The sequence below is a fragment of the Mustela nivalis genome (genome assembly GCF_964662115.1).
Source record: "Mustela nivalis genome assembly, chromosome: 5".
Lineage (NCBI taxonomy): Eukaryota > Metazoa > Chordata > Mammalia > Carnivora > Mustelidae > Mustela > Mustela nivalis.
In genome coordinates, this window is record NC_139024.1 from 97,945,566 (window position 1) to 97,972,283 (window position 26,718).

The 26,718-nt window shown below is 44.1% G+C and overlaps 1 protein-coding gene across 4 annotated transcripts; it reads right to left on the reverse strand.

The window, feature by feature from the left end:
* Window positions 1-10,492: 10,492 nt before the first annotated feature.
* Window positions 10,493-26,438, reverse strand: LOC309864046 (glutathione S-transferase A4). Of its 4 annotated transcripts, XM_082729375.1 has the most exons (7): window positions 26,340-26,438; window positions 25,199-25,303; window positions 17,774-17,825; window positions 16,084-16,216; window positions 15,121-15,262; window positions 13,501-13,632; window positions 10,493-11,080 (listed from the first exon to the last, which is right to left on the reverse strand). In XM_082729375.1, the coding sequence occupies exons 2-7, from the start codon at window positions 25,283-25,285 to the stop codon at window positions 10,958-10,960; spliced, it is 669 nt and encodes a 222-aa protein (XP_082585501.1). In that variant the 5' UTR covers window positions 25,286-25,303; window positions 26,340-26,438; the 3' UTR covers window positions 10,493-10,957. The 4 variants fall into 4 exon arrangements, with proteins under 4 accessions (XP_082585501.1, XP_082585503.1, XP_082585502.1 ...); XM_082729377.1 differs by lacking the exon at window positions 17,774-17,825 and having other exon boundaries at window positions 26,340-26,428; XM_082729376.1 differs by lacking the exon at window positions 26,340-26,438 and having other exon boundaries at window positions 25,199-26,330.
* Window positions 26,439-26,718: the final 280 nt, after the last annotated feature.

Here is a 26,718-nt window from a genome sequence, read left to right on the forward strand (position 1 = left end):
ATGACCTTGCAAAAAGAAAATCTTATCTAACAGTGTCAGGGAGCTGGGCTGGTTAGGACTGAAACGTTCCATGGGAGTTGGGCATGCTTTTGTCTCTGTTGCAAGACTTTTCTGAGCGTTGGGGGAGACAAAGACAAAGGCAGGCCTAGTCAGGACCAGGATTCTAGTCGACCCAGGCACCAGGGAGCCAGGCAGACTTAGGCCCAGTTCAGTACCTCTGTCTGCCTGCATGTCCTCATCTGCAGCTGGGAAGGATGGCACTAGGTGACCCACAACCTTTTAAAGAAGAGGATAGGGATAATGGGAGCATGCCTGATCTGCACTTTCCACCTAGCTGTGGCAAGGGCTACCAGTGGTTATGATGTTAGTGACCCCTGCCTGTCTCACAGGATTACTGAACATGCTTTGAGAATACCAAAAGCTCTATGCCAACTTAGAGGACTACTGGGTCTCCCTTTCTCACATTTGCCACTCTGGCCCCATAGGCAACAATGCATGCTTCAAGGAAATGGCAAGAAAGCCAAGCTTCTGGCACAGGTGGTGCATGGGGTGGTGTGGCTGGGAGGGTGCACCCTTGGGATGACGCATGGCTCTTGGAGAGACTGACCTTAGCTCTCTAACGCAGCACTCACTGTGGTCCTTTGCCTACTAAGTGCCAGACTGCCAAGTATCCTGTCCTAGCTGGGATTCTGCTTGAGGATGCTGCCTGTGCAAAAAATTAGAAATCAGCTTGGTAGGGGGACCTGGGCGGCTCAGGTCATGATCCCTGGGGTCCTGGGATAGAGTCCCGCATTGCACTCCCTAATCAGCAGGAAGCCTACTTCTCCCTCTCCCACTCCCCCTGCTTGTGTTCCCTCTCTTGCTGTGTCTCTGTCAAATAAATAAATAAAATCTTAAAAAAATTTTTTTTAAAAAAATCAGCTCGGTAGCTTGGTTGATAATGAAAACTTTGACTGTAAAATACCCACAATCATGACAGCAAAGGCACTCGGGTTCACAAAATCTTAAAAGTATCTTGAAGCAATGCTACCCACAACCACCCTATTTTCTTATATGCTGCATTTACAGTTTAACTCTTAGAAAAATTGAATTCCTTTCCTCCTTTTTTTTTTTTTTTTTAATATGGAACACGTCACAAACATGTGCGTCATCTTTGCCTGGAGCTGTGGTCATCTCCGTGTTTTTCCAGTTATAGTGTATGTGCTACCAGAGCCACGCTAATTCCTTTCTTGTGGTGGTCTTGTCATGTTCTGGGCACTGCTTCTGTTGGGTTGCTGTCAGGAGTCCTTCCTTTTAATTTGCATCTTTAGCTACTGAGTGTTGAAAGTTACAGGAGATTCCTAAAGACCCACTACTTTATTGTCTTGGGAGACACAATGATTAAAAAGGCACCCAAATTCCCCAATTAGAGAAATATGTTTGAGTGTAGTAACACACTGCTAACACACGTTAGAATGAACCTTGCAACAAAATTAATGATGAGAGGGAGAAGAGAAATGGTGGCTTCGTGTTAAACTCTCCCTGGTGAAAAAACTCTTGAATTCTCTGGTCACCTCCAGGGTCCTAAGTAGGATGGTTAAGGAGCAAACATAAGCAAGACAAACACACAGACAAACAACTACAAATATCCAACAGCAGCAAACTCTGGGTGATTGGCAAATGATTCAAACCCTCCTTCTGAGAACCCCTTCCAGGTCTCACCCATCCTGCTGCCTTCAGACAAAAATAAAGCGATACTGGTGAAGTTAAATATCACCACCTGTCTAGAGGAGCTCCTCTCCACTCTCTGCTTAGCACACAGAGCTCCAACCAGTCTGACCCCTCTCCACCTGCTCTGAGAGATGGGGATGAGGCTGTGAATCCAGCCAGGGCTGGTCTCAGGTTAATTTCTGTTGTTCTGTGTTCCTGAAACGTTCCAACAGTCCAAATTCTGTTTGAAATAAATCTTTTTTTTTTTTTTTTAAGATTTTATTTATTTATTTGACAGAGATCACAAGTAGGCAGAGAGGCAGGCAGAGAGACAGAGGAAGCAGGCTCCCTGCAGAGCAGAGAGCCCGATGCGGGGCTCGATCCCAGGACCCTGGGATCATGACCTGAGCCGAAGGCAGAGGCTTTATTTAACCCACTGAGACACCCAGGCGCGCCTGTTTGAAATAAATCTTACGGTGGAAGAATATGGGACATATGAACACCTGCAAACACCTTTTTTATAGTAATTCTATCCTACTCCCCCAGTTAGCCAGAGCTGAACATTATCCTTTGGTGTAGACCATGAATTCAGAAAAGGTCTTATCTGGTAGCCTCCAGAATGTTGTTTCTAGGCAATGAATGGTCACTTAAATGCAGGCCGAATAGTCTTTCTTCTGACTCTTCTCTTAGTCATTTGAAACCTACAGAGATTAAAATCCTAGCCTCAGATTGCCCACAAGAGACAGTTAACGTAATACGACTACTGAGTGTCCTAACACTCTGGCTGTCTGGAGGCTCTAGACATCGTATTTATTTCAGAGACCCAGTGAAGTCTCTCAGATGAGAGGCAGCAAAATGTAGTCCGAAAATGATCAAGAGAGGGCAAGCTTCTTGCTGGCATGGCAGGAGCAACACTCAAGAGATGCGAGCCCTTCGAGTTGCTGGAATGAAACAGCGGGAGCTGGCGACATCAGGTAGACGGGAGACTGAGTACCAGGAGTGGAAGGTGCTGTGTTCCTTTGGGAGGGACGTTTTCACCGGGTGAGAAGGGAAAGTTGTGCTCCTTTGGGTCTATAACCAATAATGTGGATTAATAGCCACTCTGGGTTCACTAAGAGAATGAACACTGAGAAAGCTGAGGTCTCGGATGTGAATCTAGTCCCATTTATTCACAGCCCCTCTACCAGGCACGATTACCCAACTATGTCCAGTCCTTAAATGAAAATGGTGAGTGTGTGTTACTATCCCCATCTTTCAAAGGCAGGGGGGCTCTGGGCTTTATAGAGTCGTGAGTCCTCACTAATGTTGTACAACCTTTTCCCACCTCTGTGAGCCTCGGTCTCCTAATCCTTAGAATGCATATGGTGGTTGCACTACTGATGTCAATGGGCTATTGTGAGGGCTGAGGACTAAATAAAGTAATGGACAAAACACATATCACAATGGAAATATTCATTCCTTTCATGAGAAATAAAGGGAGCAAAGAAGAGTGTTTTCTGGATTTCATCCAGAATGCAGACGCTCTGCGAACATAGCTGCTGAAAGATCCAGAACCCAAGGTGTTGAGCTCACCATAAACAAGTCTGTTTTTTGTGCAGCTAATATTGACCAACAGGTATGTTCTGAATTAAACCTAGTTCACCAGCTAGGCTTCCTGCCAAGGGCTTATTACATTGGAAATTGAAAGGCATCTCTTGGGGCTTGCAAACATCCCCCAAAAGCAGCTTCACCTGAGATGAGCCTTGGGATGCCCGCCCCACCCCTAACCCAGAGCTCCGGAGGCCCGTGTCTAAGGCAGCAATGATGTTATCGCATACTTTGGATGGTCAGAGTGTGGGCCTTGGTTTTTAAAAAAACATGCCCAAAATCTTTCAGAAAATGTGGGGATGCCTGGGTGGCTAGTCGGTGAGGCAATCCGATCTTGGTTTGGGCTCAGGTCATAATTTCAGGGTCGTGAGATCAGGCCCCCCGTTTGGGCTCCATGCTCAGCGTGGAGTCTACCTGAGGATTCTCTCCCTCTTCCCCCCAAAATAAATAACATTTTTTTTTTTTAAAAGAAGAAAGAAAAGAAAATGTGGAAGAACTCATATCTGAGTTTGCCCTGGGTACCAATAAAAGCCAAGACCTAAGCTGAAATTTAAGCTCCATTTATCCCTTGGGCAAGTTTCTTGGGCAAGTTCCATTCCTCCCTTGGCCTCAGTTTCCTCATTTGTGCAGTAAGACTAATTGTTCCTAATTCATGTGGGTCATTACGAGGTGGAAATAAGGTCATGTGTGCAAACCGCTAAGCACCGTAAGGACTCAAATAATGATGGACACACACACACACACACACAGACATGCAAACATATGTACACACACATCCATGTCTCCAGATGGCAGCAACATTCATGTGAGAGAAAAGCAGTGAAATTTGCTTCTGAAAGGAAGGGAAGTCATTCTCTAGGACTGTGATTTCGGACCAGCAGCACTGGCTTCCCCAGGACGCTGACAGTGAACTTAGAATTGCAGACTCTAAGTCCCTGGGGCAGAGTGACTGAATCAGAGCCTACATTTTTCTCAAGAGCCCTGGACAACTGACTTGTATATTAAAATGAAGTTTGAGGGGCACCTGGGTGGCTCAGTGGGTTAAACCCTCTGCCTTCGGCTCAGGTCATGATCCGAGGGTCCTAGGATTGAGCTGGGAGCCCGCTTTCCCCTCTCTCGCTATGCCTGCCTCTCTGCCTGCTTGTGATCTCTCTGTCAAACAAATAAATAAAATCTTTAAAAATAATAATAATAAAATAAAATGAAGTTTGAGAAGCCAGGTCTGGAGTGAAAACCCAGCAAAATTGCATCAGGGGCTCAGTGTGTGGCTGTGGGTCATTCTTCTCAGGGACAGTTGTGCAGGTATAAATTGCAGAAAAGGATGCCTGAAAAATAGGGTGAGCACATGGTGAGGTGTTGGAATTGTGTGTAGCTAAGAAGAAGAAGGGCAGAAGAAATTGGGGTGATTATGAGTGAATTTCCCATGTTATATCATTTTTGTTGACCTCCTTTGAGATGTGAGTAAGGCCTTCTTCAAACCCCAAGTTGAACCAAGTAACAGGTGTGTAGCTTCTTTCCAATCCTGGAGCGGGTCTGGAAGAAATGTCAGGTGCCTGAACTATAAACGTGGAAGTGGGTTCAGAATCTGGTAACCTCCTTCATTTCTTCCCGTTTTAACAGTCTTTCTGATCTTATCTCTCTTCCCTTGTCTTCATTCTTTGCCCTATGCGCCTAACTGCAGAACAAATACATTGGGAAAGCAGCCAGTCTTTTGGGGGCGAAACTCTACTGCCATTCTGGAAAGCCGGGGTGAAACAGCACACGTTTTTATCAACTATTTGAACAGTCAGGCAAAAGGTAGGATTTTATTGAATTTTCTGGATGACGAACATTTTAAGAGGTTCATTTAAGAGGCTTCCAGTTTTAGCAGATGCTCTGGGCCAGAATATAAGATGTCAATTCTAAATCTATTATTAATAGAAATAGCTATAACATTTACTTCGGCTTCTCCAGAGGATCAGAATGGGCTATCTTCATTACAACCAGCAGATCAAAATGTGTTACTTAGCCAAACAACAACAACAACTAAAAACAAACAAAAAAAACACAACAAAACAAAACAAAAAACCAAAAACACACCTCTCCCAGATAGCCCTGTATTCCCCACAAAACTTAAACTTGCTAGACTGGAGATATGTAGCATCAATTTAGCCCTAAGTACGTAATGTTTCAGACAAAGAGTATGTTCAAGTTCGGAAAATAGCAATATTAACAGCATCACCGAGACTTTCAGTAGAGTTTCAAAGTATAGCTAAATAGAGCCTTCAAGTTACAGTCCATTTATAATGGCCTGGAATTACTTCTATTTTCCTAACATGACCTATTAGCAAAATCAGACATGTTATCAAAAGATAAGCCTCCTATATGGAACTAGCTCTTCCGAATACCAGCTCAAGCACTTACCTGGCATTTTTTTTTTTTAATTTTATTTAGTACTTGACAGAGAAAGAGAGAGAGATTGAGCACAAGCTGGAGGAGTAGCAGGCAGAACGAGAGGGAGAAACAGGCTCCCTGCTGAGTAAGGAGCCTGAATGGGGCTTGATCCCAGGACGCTGGGATCATGACCTGAGTCAAAGGCAGTTGCTTAACCCACTGAACCAGCTAGGCGCCCCACCTGACATTTTTAATACACAAATAGCCGAAGGAGATTTCTGGGTGGGGTGAGGTTTGAGTCACTTCTGTCACAGGACGATTAGGGCGGTAGCTCTAGGCCAGTGTTGCTGGCATGCTAAGTAATTTCTCCAAAAAGCCCAATATTTGAATTTCAGAAACTATATTTCCTTTCCGTTAGGGTCTAAAGGATTGAGTCACATTTCCAAAACTGACGAGAGATCGACATCTACACCCAACCTTGTAAACTGAAATGAAAAATGGACTTGAGCTACGAAAGAGACGTTCACCTGCCCAGGTGATTGAGGCTGCTGGGAGAATAAGCGCAGTGGACCACCACCTGCCGCACCGCTGTTTAATGATTAGGACAAGTCCTAGGAAAATTATTTCAGGGCTTGATTAGAGGCCCCTCTGCTTTTCAACTTAGCATAGACCCACAGGGATACAGGACCTCAGAGGAAGGCCCCCTCGTCAAGGTATTTGAATTATATCCTCCAAGCATATGCAGACACCTAAGAAGGAGATTTGACCTTTCTGTAAGGCACTGCCTGTGTTCTCTTCAACTTATACAGAAATATCAGATTTGGGGGCACCTGGGTGGCTCAGTCGGTTAAATGTCTGCCTTCAGCTCAGGTCATGATCCCAGGGTCCTGAGATCAAGCCCTGCATCGGGCTCCCTGCTCTGTGGAGAGCCTGCTTCTCCCTCTTCCTCTGCCCTTTTGCCCTGCTCTTTTTCTCTCTTTCTCAAATAAATAAATTCTTTAAAAAAAAAATATGAGATTTGTCTGAGGAAGAAAAAAAAAATCTAATGGCTCAAAAGCTTCAATTCTGGTAAGTGGGTTATTTCCATCAATCAACTGAAACACCACTTGACTCTTACATATTTTTAAAATTCCATTTCACGTGTGGTACGGGGGTCTGGTGGCATTTTATTTTATTTTATTTATTTATTTATTTTAAAGATTTTATTTATTTATTTGACAGAGAGAAATCACAAGTAGATGGAGAGGCAGGCAGAGAGAGAGGGAAGCAGGCTCCCTGCTGAGCAGAGAGCCCGATGCAGGCCTCGATCCCAGGACCCTGAGATCATGACCTGAGCCGAAGGCAGCGGCTTAACCCACTGAGCCACCCAGGCGCCCTCTGGTGGCATTTTAATGTCATACACAGGCAATGAAAAACTTTAAAAGGCCTTATCTAAATATACATTTGCCATCTCATTTTCATGTACCCATCTACTCTGCATAAAAATATGTTCCTTTTGATATAAGCAAGTTTAAAATAATAGGCACTAAATTAGTCACAAAGTTAGAATAATTGCTGACTGTAAGCTGCAAAACTGGCCACAGAATATAACTATCTAGTCACAGCCAAGAAGAGTGTGTAAGAAATCCACCACTAACCTTTTCTCTTCCTGGCTCTCCTCTCAGGGTGCCTCCCAGAGATCAAGAGAGGGTTTATAACTCTTTCCCATTAAATGCCCCACCCACGCAAGGGATTAGCCAATGGAGCACTCCAGTTTGTACACACCTCTGGGGTTTCACTTTATATCTGTTATTTGTGGATCTGAGAGCATACCAAGTTGCCCAAGTAAGAAGAAGGACTTCACTGGCTTCCTGAACCAATATTTAATGAGTACTACTCTGTGCCAGGCACTATTTTAGGCCCCCGGTTTAAAATGGTGGACGTGACAGCCCCAATTCCTGCCCCGGTTCTCACATTCTAGTTGGGGAAGACCGGCAGCATCAATATATGAACAAATCGATGTCGTGTGTTAAAAATAACAGTAGTGACAGACGATGATAGCTGATGAATGTGGTGACATCTGTAACAGAAATGTTACAAGGGGCCGGAAGGAGGAATCAGGAAGACTCTGTTGTAAGATACCTGCACTACCCATCAGGTATCTTTTTTATTTTTTTTAAAGATTTTATTTATTTATTTGACAGACAGAGATCACAAGTAAGCAGAGAGGCAGGCAGAGAGAAAGGTAAGCAGGGTCCTTGCTGAGCAGAGGACCCGATGCGGGGCTTGATCTTGGACTCTGAGATCATGACCTGAGCCACCATGGTACCCCCCACCCCCAATCAGGTATCTTATTTGGGAGTGGTACTGCAGACTTTCTGAGCGGCTGGTAGTGGGTCTCAGATTCATTAAGTGCTGCCCCTCTCCTGTTTAGACACCACACAGCCCCTTGATGTGCTGTTCCACACTTTTAACCGCTTGATCTACTTATTGGGACTCTAGTTGGTGAACCTCCTGGTTCCTCTGCCTGGGTTCAGCCCTGAACCCTCTCGCACACTGTTGTTTTTAAGGATCAACGATTTCTCCTGCCTGACCACTTACTCTATGACCAGAGGCTGGTGGCTCAGGAAAATGAGGGTGGGTGCCGTGGGCTGAGACTAAAGGGCAGGGGTCTGGACTAAAAGGGGACGGGAGCGAGACTGGGGTAATGCCACCTGAGGCAAGATGGGGGAGGAGGGAGACCTGTTTTTAGTATGGGAAGGGCCCAGCACCATTTAAGGTCATGTACCTGTGGGCAGGAAAGACAGGGGCCTGCCTCTTCACGTGACAGCACTGCCTGCTCTGCCTCTAATTCTCTCAGTGCAAAAACCAACATTCCTCGCTGGTTGTTTCCTCAGAGACAGCCTTGAGCGCCCCCTGGTGTTTAAGAGAAGTACAACCCAATGATTACAAAAAGGCTTGGAGTACACGTATTGCCAGGCAATGGCACTCCCTCGTAAAACCACAGCAAAATCATAGTATAAAATAGTGTAAAATTGCTGCCATCCCACACAACTCCATTATACAGACCCCTGGGTGTTATCAAGTCAATTTATGGTTCTTATGCATAAATTAATCAACACATAAGTATAAAGTGTTTCTCTTCCTTAAAGGCCACCCTCACTCCTAACACCAGCTCCAAGCTGAGGGGTGCCCAAACACCAGCCTGAGCTTCCACAGTCCACTAGAACTCACAGATCACACTGAAAGCTGTTCTACTCACAGCTGTGGTTTACTACAGGGGGAGGACACAGGTGAAAATCGGCCAAGGGTAGAGATGCCCAGGGTAGAATCCAGGAGAGTTCTACATGTGGAGCTTCCAGACGTGCTGTCTCCACGGAGTTGTGGACGGCACTGACACCATGACAACCATGTGTGACAATGGGGGTACTGTCAACCAGGGAAGCCCACCAGAGCCTTGAGTCTGGACTTCTGGGGAGTACTCTGTCACGTGGGCATAACTGATGGCCCATCTAGCTGATTGGACTCCAGCCGCTCCAGAGAGGAGCTGACACCACATGACCCAAAGACCCTACCCTACGCTGCTTTGTGGTGCAGCTCAAAGCCCTCGCCCTAAATCGTAGGTTATTATCCGGCTGACTCAAAGCCTCAAGGCAAAAGGGGGCTCCCATCAGGCAGGACAGTCCAAGGGCTTAGAGATCAATTCCCAGAAGCGAAGGCCAGACTACCTTTTGGCCAGGGTAATCCCATACTATGCACGCTCCCACTTTCTTGTTTTTGGCTTGGGCTCTCAGGAGCCTGGCGGGAGCCCGGGCCTCTCCCTCAGAAGCAGCAGCCTGGGCCATCACAGCTCCTCAGGCTTGCTTGGCACTGCACCTGCCCTCAGTCATGGCTTGTCCCACAATTTTAAGTACCATGGTGATGACAGAAGCCCCCACTGTGAACGTGGGAACACAAACAACCACCTGGATGCCTGCCCTTGCTTTTTCTAGAATAAAATGCTGAGATATTTGCATTGATCGGGACAGGCATCAATGAGCGCTTCACGACTGGTGTTAGCTTTTCACCTCTGGCCAAAAATCCCTCCTGCAGGGAGGAATGAGTGTGCCCTCTCTGAGACTCTCATCAAACACTGGCTTGTCCTCGGCTTTTTTATTTTCCTGAAATACCAGAGATGCGAAAAGCAGCAATTCTTCCTTTTCCAAAATTACTCTGGCTGGGTACACATTTCTCTCACCTACTGTGTGCTGAACTGTTCTAGAGCAGGGGCTCTGTTCTAGGGTTCTGCCTCCTGGTACCCTACTTGGCACATAGGAAGTGCTCATTAATATTTAAGACCTAAATCAATACATGTTCAAAGCAATATTAAGAAACTGTACTTTCAATTCTGAAATGGAAAAAAATTAGCAGCCTATAAATAGCCATTTAGGTAGTAAGAAGATATAAGTAATATATATACAGGGGCGCCTGGGTGGCTCAGTTGTTAAGCAGCTGCCTTTGGCTCAGGTCATGATCCCAGGGTCCTGGCATCGAGCCCCACATTGGGCTCCCCGCTCAGTGGGAAGCCTGCTTCTCCCTCTCCTGCTTCCCCTGCTTGTATTCTCTCTCTGCCAAATAAATTAAAAAAAAAAATCTTTTTTAAAAAAAGTAATATATAATTTTCTTATGCGTGCATCAAATACAACTGGAGGGATATACAAACAATAACTATGTTCTGTGGGGAGCAGAACCGTGCAGCTGGGGGGCAGGGCCGAAAAGACCACTTCCAACTCTACACCCTCTTATGCCCTCTTGACTTCTGAACCATGTGAATATGTTACAGATTACCAAAAAATTAATAAAAAAAATTCTGGCAACAGGGCAGTGATTTGTAAATTCTTTATTTTGGCTAATATTGACTGCCTTCATTACTAGCACAGATTTATTATAGCTGAGAAGAATTATTTTCTAGATATTCTATTGTCATTAAACACCAAAAATCAGGAAGAGACTGGAGGGCTTTTAGAAAGGGATAAGAAGAAGGGGGGAAGAAGCTCAAGGGAGAACACAAGGTCCTGCCCAGCTTAGTTGTCAGGAAATGAGTCACCACATCAGATCTAACTGAAATGCCAGCCTCTCCGAAAAGGCTTTCAGGAAAAAGCGGTGTTAACAATTATTCACCGGACAAAACAAAAGGTCAATGAATGTTTCTAGAAAAGATCTCGGCATGAAAGACCCAATTAAGGAAAGGTTATACATAGCACCATGACAGAGCTGGGATCAGGGCATCAATTAAGATTCTACTGTGGACACAGAAATCTCTAGGCGCTAGCTCTCACTCACAGATGTTTTATGGCATAAAGATGTTGTAGACGGTTCTCACGTAGATGTCATCAGGAGGAGGCTTCTTCTTGCTGCCAGGTTCCAGAAATTTCTTAATTGTAGGGATATTACTTATTTTCACCGTGAACTCCTGTAAAAGGAAAACACAACAGTTCAAGGTTAACAGCAAAGGTAATGTGAAAGCAAAGGTAACTGTAAAAATACGGTTGTGTAAAATGGTCCATGAAAAAATCTGTTCGAGAAGTATTTGTTACAGGAACCCAACTGGAAATGTAATCCAGCATCTGCTTGGGATCTGATTTCTTGGTGTGGACTGTTGACGATTTTGGTCCACAATGGCTGGGATCTACACCAGGCTTTATGTACGAAAACCTCACGTTCAGACCAACATGTGAATTTTTTTCAGAGATTAAAAAAATTTTTAAAGATGCTTAGATTAGGATTATAATGCTTGCTTAAGAGGAAAAAGGAAGGAAAAATCACTACCTTAAATATATTGATCTACTCAGAGAAAATACACAAGCCATATAAATAAAAGCACTTCAAAAGGTCATCATATAGCACACTTCACTTTCTTTTTTAAAATTCAGCTTCCTTGTACTTTTTTACCCCTATTAGCAAATGAATCCTCTTTCTGGGTATGTGTGGGAGATAGCCAGTTGCATTTTTTAATGGCTTAGGGTTCAGACACCAGACACCAGATGTTTAGGTAAACCATACTGAGGGAAATCACATTGTCCATTCAGTGTCAAACCTTACCAATTCTCAGAAATTGAGATAGAAGTCTGTTTGATCTAGCAATATTTTTCAACCATAGGAAGAAGTGTATATCCATCAAATATAATTATTCTAGTTAAATTTTTCAAAGAAGTCATTTATTCAAAAAACTACTATTTATTAAATGTCTATAATGTACAAAACTCAGCCTTAAGCATGCACACAAAGATACACAAACATACATATATATATTGCTAATATCGACAAAAGCTAATAATTATGTCAAAGCTATTTAAATGACAAATTTTTCTTTTATCAATACTGTACCAATATTTAGAAGCTTGTTCTATAGGATTTATCATTTCAAGAATTACCCAAGGTTCATTATTTGTCATGTCTAATAAAATTTTTGTGAATTCTAACTTTTTAAAATATCCTTTAATACCCTTTAATCAATGATTAAATGCAGGAATGAATGACCCTTTAATTCAATTCAGACCTGGCATTAGATTCTGAAGTCCTTTAATTAAAACTGTATTTAGAAAAATAAAAATTAAAAAAATAAAAAATAAACTGTATTTAGGTGCAGTAACTATGGAAAATGGTATGGAAGTTCCTCAAAAAATTAAAAGTAGAAATATACAATCTAGTAATTCTATCACTGGGTATTTACCCAAAGAAAATGAAAACACTAATTTGAAAAGATATATGCACTCCTATGTTTATTGTGGTCTAATTTATAGCCAAATTATGGAAGCAACCTAAGTGTCCAACCACAGACAGATGGATAAGGAAGATGTGGTACACACACACACACACACACACACGCACACACACGCACACACAGGAACATTACTCGACCATAAAAAAGAATGAAATTTTGCCATTTGTGACAACATGGATGCACGCAGAGGTATGATACTCAGGGAAATAAGTCAGAGGAAGACAAGTATCTTGATTTCATTTACATGTGGAATTTAAAAAACAAAACAAACAGACACATAAATACAGAGAACAAACTGATGGTTGCCAGAGAGGAGTAGAGGGATGGGCAAAATGGGTGGAGTGGGAGGTATATGCTTCCAATTATGGGATGAATAAATCCTAAGAATGAAATGTACAGCACAGGGAATATAGTCAATGACTACAGTGCCCTCCTCAGCAAGGAGCCTACTTCTTCCTCTACCTGCCATTCCCCTCACTTGTGTGTATACATGCTCACACTCTTTGACAAATAAATAAAAAAAATCTTAAAAAAAAAAAACAAAAAACAAAAAAATAAAGCCCTCCACTTCTTTGAAGTTCTATGATCAATCTTAGTAGAATAATACTGAGAAATAAGCGGAGCCACATGCAAGTCTCTCCTTGGAATTTCTGGGAAGGGGAATGGTGGGAACTCTTTGCATGTCACTGATCAACTCCCAGAACTCAGGCTGGAATGTTTCCAGTTGGAGAGCACAGTATTTCTGAGACTGGGAGCCACACCCTGATGATAAGACTGTTTTTGGTACTGACCCTCAAGCCCTCCTGTCTGTATATATACAGCACAGACAGAGGAGGAATCCCTCATCCCTGCAATTACCACTAAGGAAAGCCTCACTGGCAAACTGTGTATGGAGTTTGTTTCAAGAGTGTAGTTATGAAACAAAACGAAGCTAAAATCCCTTGCACAGGTATGTGATCTTTTAGCTCTAAAGATCTGGGGACCAGAAAAACCATTTCACAAACTAGAATCTAAAAAAGTACAAACACATCCCAGCCAACCAATCAACAGACACTGAAGGAAGGCCCAAGAGTTTTGGGCCAATGTTCTAAAACATGGTTTTTATTTACCTGGAGATGAGGAAATGCAGACAGGATATTGGGGATTTTCTCTTCTAGAGCCAAAATGGTTTGTAGTAGAATCACATCTGCAAGGCTCAGCTCGTTACCAACGAGAAACCTTTGCCCATGATCTCTTAAAACCTACAGGATACAAATGTTTTGCATTGCTTACAATACTTTACATGGCAAAACTGATGAAACTGTTGAATCAGTGTAGTATCTGAGTATTTTATAAGTAATATCAACTAAGAGGAGGCTCCCTATATCAGACAGAAAGAAAATGCACACTGGGTATAGAAACAGAACTACCATAATATATCTGCTTCATATCAGAATGAACACTGAAGGGGAGAAGGGGAAGAAAATACTAATTCTGGATTTAGCATCCAGAGCTTCAAAAGGATACACCCATTCCATAAATGTACCTACAGAAATGAATTACAGGTGACAAATTCAGGAGGCTGGGGGATGTGATGTGAGCAACAGGTTCCCTTCAAGGAGTCTCATGTCACTTGGCAGCTCTGTGTTTCTGTAAACATCAGGACTCGGTCATTAACTAGACATGACGATTAAAAAAGTAGGCTTCTTTCCCTATCTTCCAGAGCTCATCTGGACGCCCATTTTGAGAGCATGTAAGTTCAGAGATACATGGGAATAGATGATAATGGAGGAGAAGAAAGGAACAGTGCTAGAGAAGTGAGGATCTTCTTTGCAGTGAACTCTTGGATGCCCATGAGTGTGCGTGCGTGCGTGTGTGTGTGTCTGACAGGGGCTCTCCATAAACTCCCAGTCAAATATAGCTACTGAAGCCAGACTGGGAGAGCACATGAATCCAGAATTATAATCTGAAGCCTGTCCAGCTCTAGCTCCCCATCTTAGGAGTGTCCCTCAAGCTGCCTGGGATTCCATTCCACTATGTGTCAAAGGGATAACAGTTTGTAGCTGATGTGTTGGGAGGAGCCCCACCTTAGTCTGCAACCTCACCAAGCCACCTGCTCCTCCCTCATCACACCCACATTTCTACATTATCATATTTTACATTCTCCAAGTGCCTGTGGGCAAGAGACCATTACACCAAGCAATGGAAAAACCCAGAAAATACCTCTCCTTCTTAAATCTAATTCCATAAAGATGGCCAGAGGAATCTACCAATTCCCTACGTTTGTACTTCTTTTTTTAATGGAAACATTGAAAACCATTCCTCTCCATGGAGAAAAAGACTCTAAGGCTCAGAAAAGCAGATATATTATTAATAAGACAAGGAAAATAAAAAAAACAGGAAACAAAAAGAGCAAAGGGAAGAGAAACAAAACAATGGTCTTCTCATCACCTTGAACCATCAGGTAGGATATCTGACACACAACGGCTATTCCACAAAGGTTTGTGGGATGAAAGAAGGAAGGAATTAGGTAGTTTCTGCTCTTCTGAACCCACAGGGTGGGCTCATGGTGAATGTAAGGACAGGAACGCACACATGGGGTGAACCCGTATTCTCCCCAGGCTTCTTGAATAATACGGCCCAAGGAGCATCTGAGGGGCTCCAAAACATCCCTGCTTTGTGCTGATGGCTACCGTCACCTCCCTTTGTCATCTGATTAGGCTGTGCTCACAGGCTTCTCTGCCACCTACCTTTTCAAACACAGGAAAGTATCTAATTATAGCCTTCTGGGCCATGTTAACCACTTCCTTTTGTTGGTCATCTGGTTTTAGAAAAGGATGCATGATAATCAGTTCCAGCAGATCTAGTGTTCCCTCCACGTACATGTCAATCCTTAAAACAAAACAAAATGAAAGTTTCCTCAGTTTCCCCTTCTTTGAACTCATCGGCTTCCACGACTGAGAATTCAGAGTGCTTTTTTCTTAAGATTCTGGCAACCCAGAAGCATTCACCTATATCTGCCTCCAAGAGCAAAGATGCAAAGTCAATTCTAGTGGTAATTCAGAAAAATCCGTCACAAATCAGTAAGCACAAGAATCAGGACATTCCCCCTCTCCTGGGCCCCTACCCTTACTCTAGTACCCATGCTTGGTGTGGGTGGAATTTCAGATTTATAAAAATAATGGGTATCATTTATGGACTGCTTGGTGTGCTAAATGTTCTACACCCATTATTTCATGGACTCCGATAACATCATTAGGTATGCGCTATCTGAACACTGTGTGGGACACGCGGTGGGACTGTGGAACCCAGCACCTCGCCCTAGATCACACATCTTAGGAGGTACAAGGACCAGGCTTTGTGTTTAAAAATATAATCAAAATTATAATCAAGGCACAGTATCCCTGGCCTTGAATAATGGCATAGCAGCTTCCTGTTCTTCATGCTTTGTGATAATAAATTTGCAAGGAAAGTAAAAAGCAGCATCGAAGCACTGAAAAGTGCTGAAACCTGAAACAATCACACCCCAGAGAGAGGATCCAGCATCTGAACTCAATTCTTCTCTTTCGTTTTACCCAGACCCTCTGTACTGATTCTTCCCCATTTACACTAACGATACAAGGCACAAAGGAGACGGTTGTGCTGTAGAGACTGCTAATCAGCTGAGGTATCAGTGAATGACAAGCAAGGACACTTGAGATGGGACACTGTACAGGGTTCTCTCCTTGAGATCCTTGCCGAAGAGGTGGTGTTTATCTGCTATGTAGTGAAGGATGCTTCGGGTCTGCACCAACTTCATCCCGTCAATTTCAACCATTGGCACTTGTTGGAACAGCAGGTGGTTACCTAAGAATGGAGACCCAGAGTTAATACTGATCTTTTCCCTGTCCCCGTGCCCTCAACCAAGCCCAACCGTATGAAAAGGGACCCATGTAAAACTCCCAGATAACTTCAACTTCATTCAGGAGAGCACAATGAACCCTCAAAGAAGCCTGAAAACCAGCACTGTTCTAAACCTTCCTTTTTCATTTTTCACTGCAGGGGGAAATACTTACCCACTGGGGCAAAGGGCAAGGGGGAATGCAGTGAAGATATTTCTGCAGAGCTGCCTTGGCCAACACGGCCGCCAGCAGGTGCATGTGTCTAGTGAAACCTACATGTAATCAAAATTCTGAAATATGTAGAATTCCATTCCTTAAGCATGTTTGACACATTTTAAGCGCTGAGTAGACACAAGTGGCTAGCAACTACTACACTGAACTGAGAACAGAATGTTTCCACTGCTGTAGAATGTTCTACTGATGGCACAGTTTTAGAAAATCTGAGCATAAAACCAAAGTCACCAACTGGCATTCGTGCACGCCCTAGCCACAGACCATGTACAACCAAGTTCACTGTCAGTGATCGACAGCAGCCTATTGCTTTCTCCAACAAACCTGTATTAAGGTTTGCTGTTTATATTTGCAGAGAGGCAAATACAGGATCTAGCCCAGTCTTCAAGGGGCTCAAGGATTGGGACAGTACCTGAGGGTCTGGGGGAGATGGGTACTCCGCACAATGCCCAGTGACATCAGGCCACTGTTAGGTATGAAGGCTGCTACTGCAACTGGTCCCTCGCTTGGGAGCCTTTAGTTGGGCCGAGACACCCTGCTGATGATTGGGAGGGAGGCTACTTACAGTTGCTGGGTATTCCTTACAGAGCCTGGGCACGCATGGTGGGAGTGGGGCCGACCAGGAGTTTAAGGGAGGCCTTTCACTGAATTCATTGCTGTCTGCTATGCACCACAGAAAGGCGGCCCAGTATAAATGGGGACTTGTGGCTGTATACTTCAAGCAAACACTGGTGCCCCAGACAATTTGGAAGAAGTGAGGTATGGAATATGAAAATGAGGGAAGGGTTGAAGGAGAGCAAAAAAGAGGGGACGGAGTAGTCAGAGGAGGGCAGGAAGAGGAAAAAGGGATGGAGAAGAGCTGTTTACCTAACGGTTCATTCCCTTCAGCTCTCAGGGAATTCCTGCCTAAAAGTGATTTACTGGCAATTTCAGTTCTTTCTCTCCTTTGGTTTTAGGATATTTCTCTGAGTGTTCGTGTCAGCATCTTTGCCCTTCCACATAAAAATCAGTTCTTAAAATCATTATTGGGGCAGGCGCAGTCACTTGAGTGTCCGACTCTTGATTTTGGCTCAGTCCTGATCTCAGGGTTGTGAGGTCAAGCCCTAAATTGGGCATCATATCATGCTCAGCTCAAGGAGTCAGCTTTAGGATTCTCTCTCTCCCTCTCTCTCTGTCCCTCCCCTTCCCCAGTTGCATGCACACATGCACATGCTCTAAAAATAAATCTTTTAAAGAGAAAATCTGGAGGAAAAATCAGTATTACCAACAGTTGTTTCATTTCCATACTCACCATCCTGCAACTTCTGCAACTGTTCTTTTGTTTCTAAGAATTCTTCATCAAACTAAATTAAAAAAAAAAAAAAAAAAGATACCCACCCCCCACCCCAAGAAGGCATAGGTCACTATAGGATCAGGACTGAAAATATCAAGTCAAACTGTCTCAGAAGCAGAGAGAATGAGCACACTTAGCACCCACATCTTGGTTTCCCACTAAAAGCAACCAGGGCTCCTTGGAGAAAAGGTTGTTGCTGGTAGATTAAAAAGCAAAGATGAGCTCAAAGACCGGTAAGATATGGCAAAGGCATGCAGGACCCTAATTGAGGAGGAGTCCCTAGGCAAGCCTGGGACAATTCAAGCATCAGAAGAGTAATGTCACTTAGGGATCATTACACATACCAGTAGCAACAACAAAAAATCCCTGTGTTCTTACGTGATGATACTCAAAAAGGTGGAAGGGAAAGTTCTTTTTTACGGAAGAATTAGTGCTAATCAATGATAAATAAAGATATCACCAATCTGTAATCTACAACGGATTCTGATAAGGATCCAGAAGGATGCTGAAATCACTGAGTTATAAAGGTGGAGAATGTTCAAACAACCTTGAAGTCTCATCCTGCAAGCTAATTATGAGAAAGGAAAAATGTAGCTTTGTGGTGGAAGGATCTGGAGATCTCACCATCTATCTAACCAAGTGATCAAACTTAGTTCCCCACTGGGGGACACGGATATGTTGTGTGCTTCCTGCTGTGACCCAATGAGAAGGGCAGGGTTAACACTGTGACCCAGATCTAAATGCAAAGTGAAAATCAGGCATGTGCAGAATGTGGGGTACTCTGTAACAAATCGGCTGACTCTTTCAAAACTATAGAAAACTTGTTTTGGGGGCACCTGGGTGGCTCAGTAGGTTAACGTCTGCCTTCAGCTTGGGTCATGATCCCAAGGTCCTGGGATGAGCCTCATGTTGGCCTCCCTGCTCTGCGGGGAGTCTGCTTCCTCCTCTCCCTCTGAGTCTCCCCTCTGCTCATGCTCTCTCTCTCTCCAGTAAATAAAATTTTTAAACAACAATTTATTTTGTGTTTAAGCCTCTCCTGGGTGTGCACGGTTTCAGAATAGCAGGTTTGAGGGATTTGCCCCTGCCATTCCCTGACCTGCCATTCCCTGACCTCTTCACCACTTATGGCTCTCCTTTTCTAGACTTCCATTCACTTCTTGAATGAAAACTTGAGCTCCATCATCCAAGGACAAATCTTTATTTAAAAGAGATTTCAGGGTGGTCAGTTGTTAAGCGTCTGCCTTCGGTTCAGGTCCTGATCTCGGGGTCCTGGGATCGAGCCCGACATCGGGTTCCCTGCTCAGTGAGAAGCCTGCTTCTCCCTCTCCCACTCCCCTTGCTTATGTTTTCTCTCTCACTGTGTCTCAAAAAAAAAAAAAAAAAAAAAAGCCAAAATAAATAAAATAAAAGAGATTTCAACTTTAGCCAGGCACCCCTCCTCAGATAATTCTTCTTTATGGAATTTGGTTTCCAAGTTCATACAAAAGAGTCACTTTCTTCTTTACACACTTCTTCTAAGACAAGGGTATGGGAGGAAAAAAGGATAAAAAATAGATACTATTCTAGATGAAAACAGACTTAAGAGACAAAATAACCAAACACCTGAATCCCGATTAGGTCCTGGATATTGGGGGCAGGGAAGGGGAGTAGCAGTTAAAACTGCTACACAGATAACAGGAATATAGACATCTGGGGGACAGTATGGAACTTTTCAATATGGATCATATACCGGATCATATGGATCAATACTAATAAAATTAGTATTAGTTTTATTAGTTGTGACAATGATACTGTGGTTATTAGCACAATTACTTTTTCTTAGGAGGAAAATACATGTTGATGTCTACAACTTCCTTCACATGGTTGATTAAAAAAAAAAGAAAAAAAAAGCAAGGCAGGGGCAGGGGTGGGGCGCGGGGAGAAAGCAAATGTAGCAAAATGCTAACAATTAGTGCACTGAGTTCAAAGGTGCCCATTATCCTATCACAACTTTTCTGTAGGTTTGAAAGTTTTCAAATTAAAAAGCTGGGGGAAAAGAAATGGTGGAAGCATGTTCCTCTTCTTGGACATTAAAAAAAAAAAAAAAAAAAAGTGCCTTAATGCAGTAATGTGCTTCATGTCCGGAAGGGGAGACCTCCTCTCACCAAGTCCCCTGACAACTCCCCACCCATGTCTGTCCCCGTGTTTCTCCCCCGAATCGTCCTGGGGAGGGGCAGAGCTGATTAGCACAAATCAGCAATCCTCCCCTCTTCTGGCTCAACCACCTGATAGGGGGGTTGAACCCAGATAATGGGGTATAGGTATGGCTTCTGCTACTCGCAGAAGTAGCAGAAGCCATACCTTGTGGTGTTAGAGGGGTCTGGCAGGAACACCACCTGGTGCCCCCTGAGCAGCAACCTCTGGGCAAGAATGTTCAGGACAGGGCACCAGGGTACCTGCCTTCCGCTTGGGTCATGATTTCGGGGTCCTGGGATTGAATCCCTCATCGGGCTCCCTGCTCCGTGGAGGGCCTGCTTCTCCCTCTTCCTCTCCAATAAATAATAAAATCTTAAAAAAAAAAAAATTGTTCAGGCCATTTTTTTTTGCTGGTGCAAAGCCAGACGTAGTGCAGGTAGTACTCCCGCCATACTACACCTTGCAAACTTTTATAACCACGATCATCTAAAGCATATAGGAAAATGTGTATGTGCATGTGTGTGTACGTTGAGGCGTGTGCATCTGTGTATGTGCGTGTGTGTGAGAACTCAATCCCACTCTTTGGAGATACACAGTTGAGGCTAGAAACGCACATTTCTTAAAGCCAATCTTTCTCAAGCGTTCTGATTCTGGCTTCTGACTTCTTGGGAACATCATGCAAGATGTGTGTGATCTCTCACCAGGGACACACTGTCCCCAGCTTTATAAAACGGGTTCAGTAAGAAGCCAGCACGGAAGTGCAGGTAGAGGAGACGATGGGAGAGGGAAGAAAAAAATCACAAGGCAGACCTTGGAGGGAGCTTGGTGACTCCAGTATTGTGCGAGGCTTCAAGGACAGACACTGTGTCTCGATTTCTATCTACACAATCAGTGGCCTTTGCTCCCTAACCAGGGTACCCTTCCAGTGGGATATTCTGCAGACCTGCTTTCCTGCTTACCACTCCCTTATCCACACTGTCAGTTTTACATGAAGGGCCCAGAAGCCCTGAATGAGGAGTTTGTAGCACTTGAGTCTTCTTTTATATGTGTTACTCTCCCTCTTACCCAGGGGAGTTGGACTGGGTTTCTGGGGGTGGGGGTCTTCAGGTAATTTAAGCTCCAAGCAGCAATGAAGCAACACTTGGCAGGGAGCAGAGAGCAACATCTGTGGACCCAAAGCCACTGACTGAGAGCGAGGATGCCGAGTGTCCGAATCAGGTGGGCTGCCTTTCAGCAGGTTTTGGTTACCGAGTGACTCAGATGTGTGTGCTTTACATGACAGGCTCAACCCAGCGCTGTGACACTGGGAACCATGAACTTACCCAGTGGGCTGCCAGCACGTCCTCCACAACTGTTCAGATCTGTGTGCTTAACTAAACATGTGCTTTTTGGATAGAGGTCTCGTACCAGTACTATCTTTGGGGAATGGCTTCTATAAACCATGTGGCCGGCCCCTAGTAAGGGAGGCTAATCTAGTTCCCTCCACACAGGTCGGAAGGGTGGGCTTGGGACCCGCTGGGCCAATACTCTACCTCAGCTGTCTGCCCGCTGTGACTGGTCATGGGACCCATGTTTTGTTTTGTTGTTGTTGTTGTTTTAACTTACTTAGGGTTGGTTTTTCTACTGCTGTCACCAAGAATCTTGACACATACACAGGGGAGTAAGAGGAATAGGGGAGTAGGAAGGTTGGAAAGAGAGGGTTTGGCAAAGGATCATATTAAACACACAAGTAAGACACCCATTGCAAACCTCTTAAATAAGCCAGAACTTCAAACTCAGAAACACACAGGGGAAAGACAGATGACATCAATAAGCCAACCAGGTTCAGGACATGGAACACCAAGAATTTTTTCACTCACCCCTTAACACAACTAGAAAATCTATCCTGAGACAACAGGGAAATGATGGGGAGCGTGATCAACTAGAAAGGTCCATCTATAGTGGCAGTCCTTCCTTACTCAGATTTGGCAATTACTGCCCTCTGAAAACGAGGACCTAATACCATCAGCTCTTCAGACTTACCAAGAAAAGTCAGAAGTCAGAATTCATACATAAAAATGGTATTAACTAATTTAGCAAATTATAACACACTGTACAGTGAGTTAGAATGATACACAAAGGGATGCCTGGGTGGCTCAGTTGATTAACCGCTGCCTTCGGCTCAGGTCATGATCCCAGGATCCTGGGATCAAGCCCCACACTGGGCTCCCTGCTCAGCGAGCAGACTGCTTCTCTCTCTTTCTCTGCCTGCCACTCTGCCTACTTGTGCTCTCTCTCTTGCTCTGACAAATAAATAAATAAGTAAAAATCCTAAAAAAAAAAAAAAAAAAAAAAAAGCAAAGAAATCAAAACCCAAACCAACCAAACAAAACACAAAGCCTCAAACCCAACAACCCTCATTTAGCATCTTTGGAGGTTGCTCGGGTAACGACCAAGTATTCTGAAAATTGATGAAGAGACTACATCAAGCATTTACCTGATCTTTCCCATATGAACTGTACTTCAAGGGAATTAAAAATTACTCTTTGGGGGCACCTGGGAGGCTCAGTGGGTTAAAGCCTCTGCCTTCTGCTGGGATCGTGATATGGGGTCCTGGGATCAAGTCCCACACTGGGCTCTCTGCTCAGCAAGGGGCCTGCTTCCTCCTCTCTCTTTGCCTGCCTCTCTGCCTACTTGTGATCTCTCTCTCTGTAAAATAAATAAATAAAATCTTTTAAAAAATAATTACTCTTTGTGGGGCACCTGGGTGGCTCAGTGGGTTAAAGCCTCTGCCTTCAGCTCAGGTCATGATCCCAGGGGCCTGGGATGGAGCCCCATATCAGGCTCTCTGCTCGGCAGGGAGCCTGCTTCCTCCTCTCTCTGCCTGCTTGTGATTTCTGTCAAATAAATAAATAAAATCTTTTTTAAAAATTACTCTTTGTAAGAGAAACACAGTTAATAAATTCAGATACACTCATAGAAACAGAAAAATCACCATTTTGTAATCCCTAACAATGGTGATGAAAAATAGATGCTAAAACCACTAGTTGAGAAGGTAATGGAGGAGATTTTGCAATGTGTGGACCAGGCTGACATCTCTGGAACATGGTGATCAAGCCCAGCTCTTCTGAAAGGGAGACAGACATCAGGCATCCCTTGATGCTGTGTAATAAACACATGTTTACAGTATCCCTATGATGGAGTCTGGCAGGCAAAAAAAAGGGGAAAAAAAGGTTTAGAGAGAAAATATGAGACATGATGACAGCGCTGGGTTCAACTAGCAGTTAACAGGAGATACAGGAAGAGAAGAATATGTTAAAATGAGGGTAAGGCAGCCACATCCAGAATGGGGGAAATTCTATAGGACAGTTTCTTCCACAAAGAAATGGCACGAAAACAAATACAGACACTTGGCACTCAGCTCTTAGTTGCTAAAAACCACTTGCCGGCAAAAGGGACCAGGATTCCTTGGAGAAATACCAGTTTCTAGGGCCAGGGCAAGGATGATAAAAGAGCCTGGAGTGTCCTGAAGTGCCAGAAACGTAAAAGAGAGCTGAAGGGTAAGAAAAGAAAGAGAGCGGGAGCCGTGGAGCCAACCCGAAACAGCAAATGGCCAAAATGGGATGATTTGGGCAAGAAAACATTATTGGATTATAACACGAAGCATAAAATAAATGCTATATACTTACGTCCGTACTGATATAAAGAAATGCTTGACTAGATAAAGGAGAAGAAAAAAAAAATCTCTCTTATGTAAGAATTCTAAATGCAGATGCCTCCCCCTCCAGGAGGTGGGGTTTAATGCCTGTCCTTTTGAGTGTGAGTTGAACTTAATGACTTGTTTGGAAATAATAAAGGGGAAAATAATCCCTTTACAATGAAGAAACCTGGCAGACATGACCTTAGCCAACTGACCAAGGTTAACAGCACCAGGGATAACTCATGTTAATATCACCCCTAATATGATGCAATGAGAAGGGCACTTGACTTCTGTGCTAGTCTTCCCCCAAGTCCCAAACCCCAGCACAATCATGAGAAAACAAACAAATCCAAACCAGGGAGTGCTACAAAAATTCTGATCAGTAGTTTTCAAAACTGTCAACATCATGAAATAAAAAAAAGACTGAGGAACTGTGATATTGAGAGAGACTTAAGGAAACATAGTGACTGAGTATAATGTTGGATCCAACAACAGTAAAGGACATGATTGGAAAAACTCATTAAATTCAAATAGTCTGCAGCGTAGTTGGGCACCAATGTCAACTTCTTAGTTTTGACATGATTACCTAAGATGATATCATTAGGGAAGACTCAGTCGCCATTCCATGCACTGTCTTCACTATATATTTAAAATTATTCCCAAATATACATAAAGTTTATTTTTTAAAAATGCAGAGGAAACTGTGACAGATTTTAAAAATACTAAAAGAAACATAACCAAATGCAATGTGTGGGCGTGATTTAGATCCAGGCTGGAATAAACTTACTATAAAAAGACCTGTTTGAGACAATCAGACTCTTCAGATATTAATAAGGAATTGTTAATTTTGTTGGGTGTGATTGCGGTATTGTGGTTGCGTTTTAAAATCCTCATCTTTTACAGATAAAAACTGAAACACTCATCACCGATGAAAGGATATGATGCTTGGATTTTGCTTTAAAATATTCCCACAAAATCCAATGGAGGAGATGGAGGAGAGCAGAACAACGTTTTAAAGCAAATGACTATTGAAACTGGATGAGGGGAAATGTGTGGCAATGTTTTCTCAACCTCTGTACCAACTGGAACATTTCCATAAATAAGAAGCTAAGAGAACAAAAAGAAAGATAACACTGTGCGTCAAAGCCTACACCAGAGGCAGACAGACAAGAAGGCTACCGGTTAGAAGCCATTTAAGTGAAGAGGAAATTTACCCTACAGATTGTGTTAATTAACAAAAGTCATCACTGGCAAATTTCAGGTTCATTCCTTTCCTCCTTATTAATAAATTCTTACGGGTGGCAGATCAGAAGCTAATGATTACGTAAAAGTCTAAAGTAAAATAAAATTCCATCGACCACATTCCATTTGTAAAGAAAAATAACCCTGGCAAGGAGGGCGTCTTCTGACTCAACGAAGCCTGTCTGTGTTAGGGGGGAGAGAGTGAGAACAGGACTCCGCCATTAATGTTTTCCTCAAAAGTCTCAAAGTTGTACGACAAATCTGTGAAGAAACAGCATATAGGGTACCTCGACTCCGGCGGCAGCTAAAACCCATCTTACGGATTCCATCCGGCCTCTTCCATTAGGGTAGTGGAGTTTGGGCTTCGCTGCCATGATGGCCTTTCAGGCTTTCTGGAAAAAACCAAAACCAAACAAAAACAAAACCAAACAAAAAACAAATGCGCAGCTCCTCCTAAACGAGCAGTCTTGCGTCCTGTCTTCAATTCTGCGCTCACGGGCTAAATGAATATTCAGGATTTTGGCACAGGAAATCGGGTTTTGGTGGGGTTTTTCGCTTTTTTTTTTTTTTTTTTTTAAATGACTGTGTTTTCCCTCACTCCATAAAAACCTACCACCATTTCCAAATACTAAAAGAAACAACCACCTTGGTTTTCATACCGTGTCTACTTATGATTCCTGATTCTGGATCTTGGGAAGCTGGGGACATGGGTTATACAGACATTTGTGCCAGCAGTAAGGTACTTCATAGATTCAGAACGTCATATACTTTGACCTTGAAAATTTAAAATTTTCCAGATTCGGGCTGGAGAGGCAAGACGCGGGGGGGGCGCAGGGAAGCGTGCACCCTTCGGAACCTTTGCAAGAATTCGCGCTCTCACAGCAGCATCTTACTTGGTCATCACAGCAACGGGGGAGGTGGACGGGCCGCGCGATACTATTGTCTGCAAAACGCGCGTCCCCTGTCCAGCCTGGTAGCTTCTCCCCACCCCGCCCCGGGTCCCGCACATCCCCCGCCCCCGCTGGGAGCTGCGCCTCCCACCTTCGGAATGCGCCCAGGCCACGGGCTCGGCCACCCGAAACCAGAGTCCTGGGCTACTCCGGTCCCCGCTCAGGCCACGCTACACCCGGGCTTCGGGAGGATCCGCGCGAGTCGCCCACTGAAACCCGTGGATTCAGACTCCGCAGAGCGCGTTAATAAAAATAATACGCACTCGGAGCCAAGAATGACCCCAGCCCCAGCCAAGGAGCCCACGTCAGCCCAGATGGGGGCGGAAGCGCCAAAGGGACCGGAGGGAGGGAGACGAGAAGGACTGAATGGGGAGCTGGGGAGAGTTGCGACGGACGATGGAGTAGGAGGCTTGGGGCCGAGGAGCGGAGGGGAGGAGAAACGCGGCGAGGAGAGAGGGGCGGCAGGAGGGAGACAGACCTGAAGTCCGCTCGGAGCACACGGAGCTGCACAAAGCGCTCGGCGAGCGGTCTGCAGCGAGGCGGGCGGGGTTGGCCGCCAGAAGGCGCTCGGATGGGCGAGGCTCCGGGAAGTTTCACCAATAGGGCCCGCAATGTTTAGCATGCCCCACCCATCTGCAAGGCATTCTGGATACAATGAAAACAGCCCAAATTCAAGCACGTTTCAAATGAAATTTTTGCTTTGCGAGCTATAAAATGGCCTTAAAGTGTTGGTTAGATTACAACTTTAGTTAGAAAAGGCCTTTTAGAGATCAGATATGGATAAGGAAACTCGACCTATGCTAAAAGTAAAATTGGATTTAGGCTTTATATAGCTGGTGCGCCGCCCGTGTCTCTCG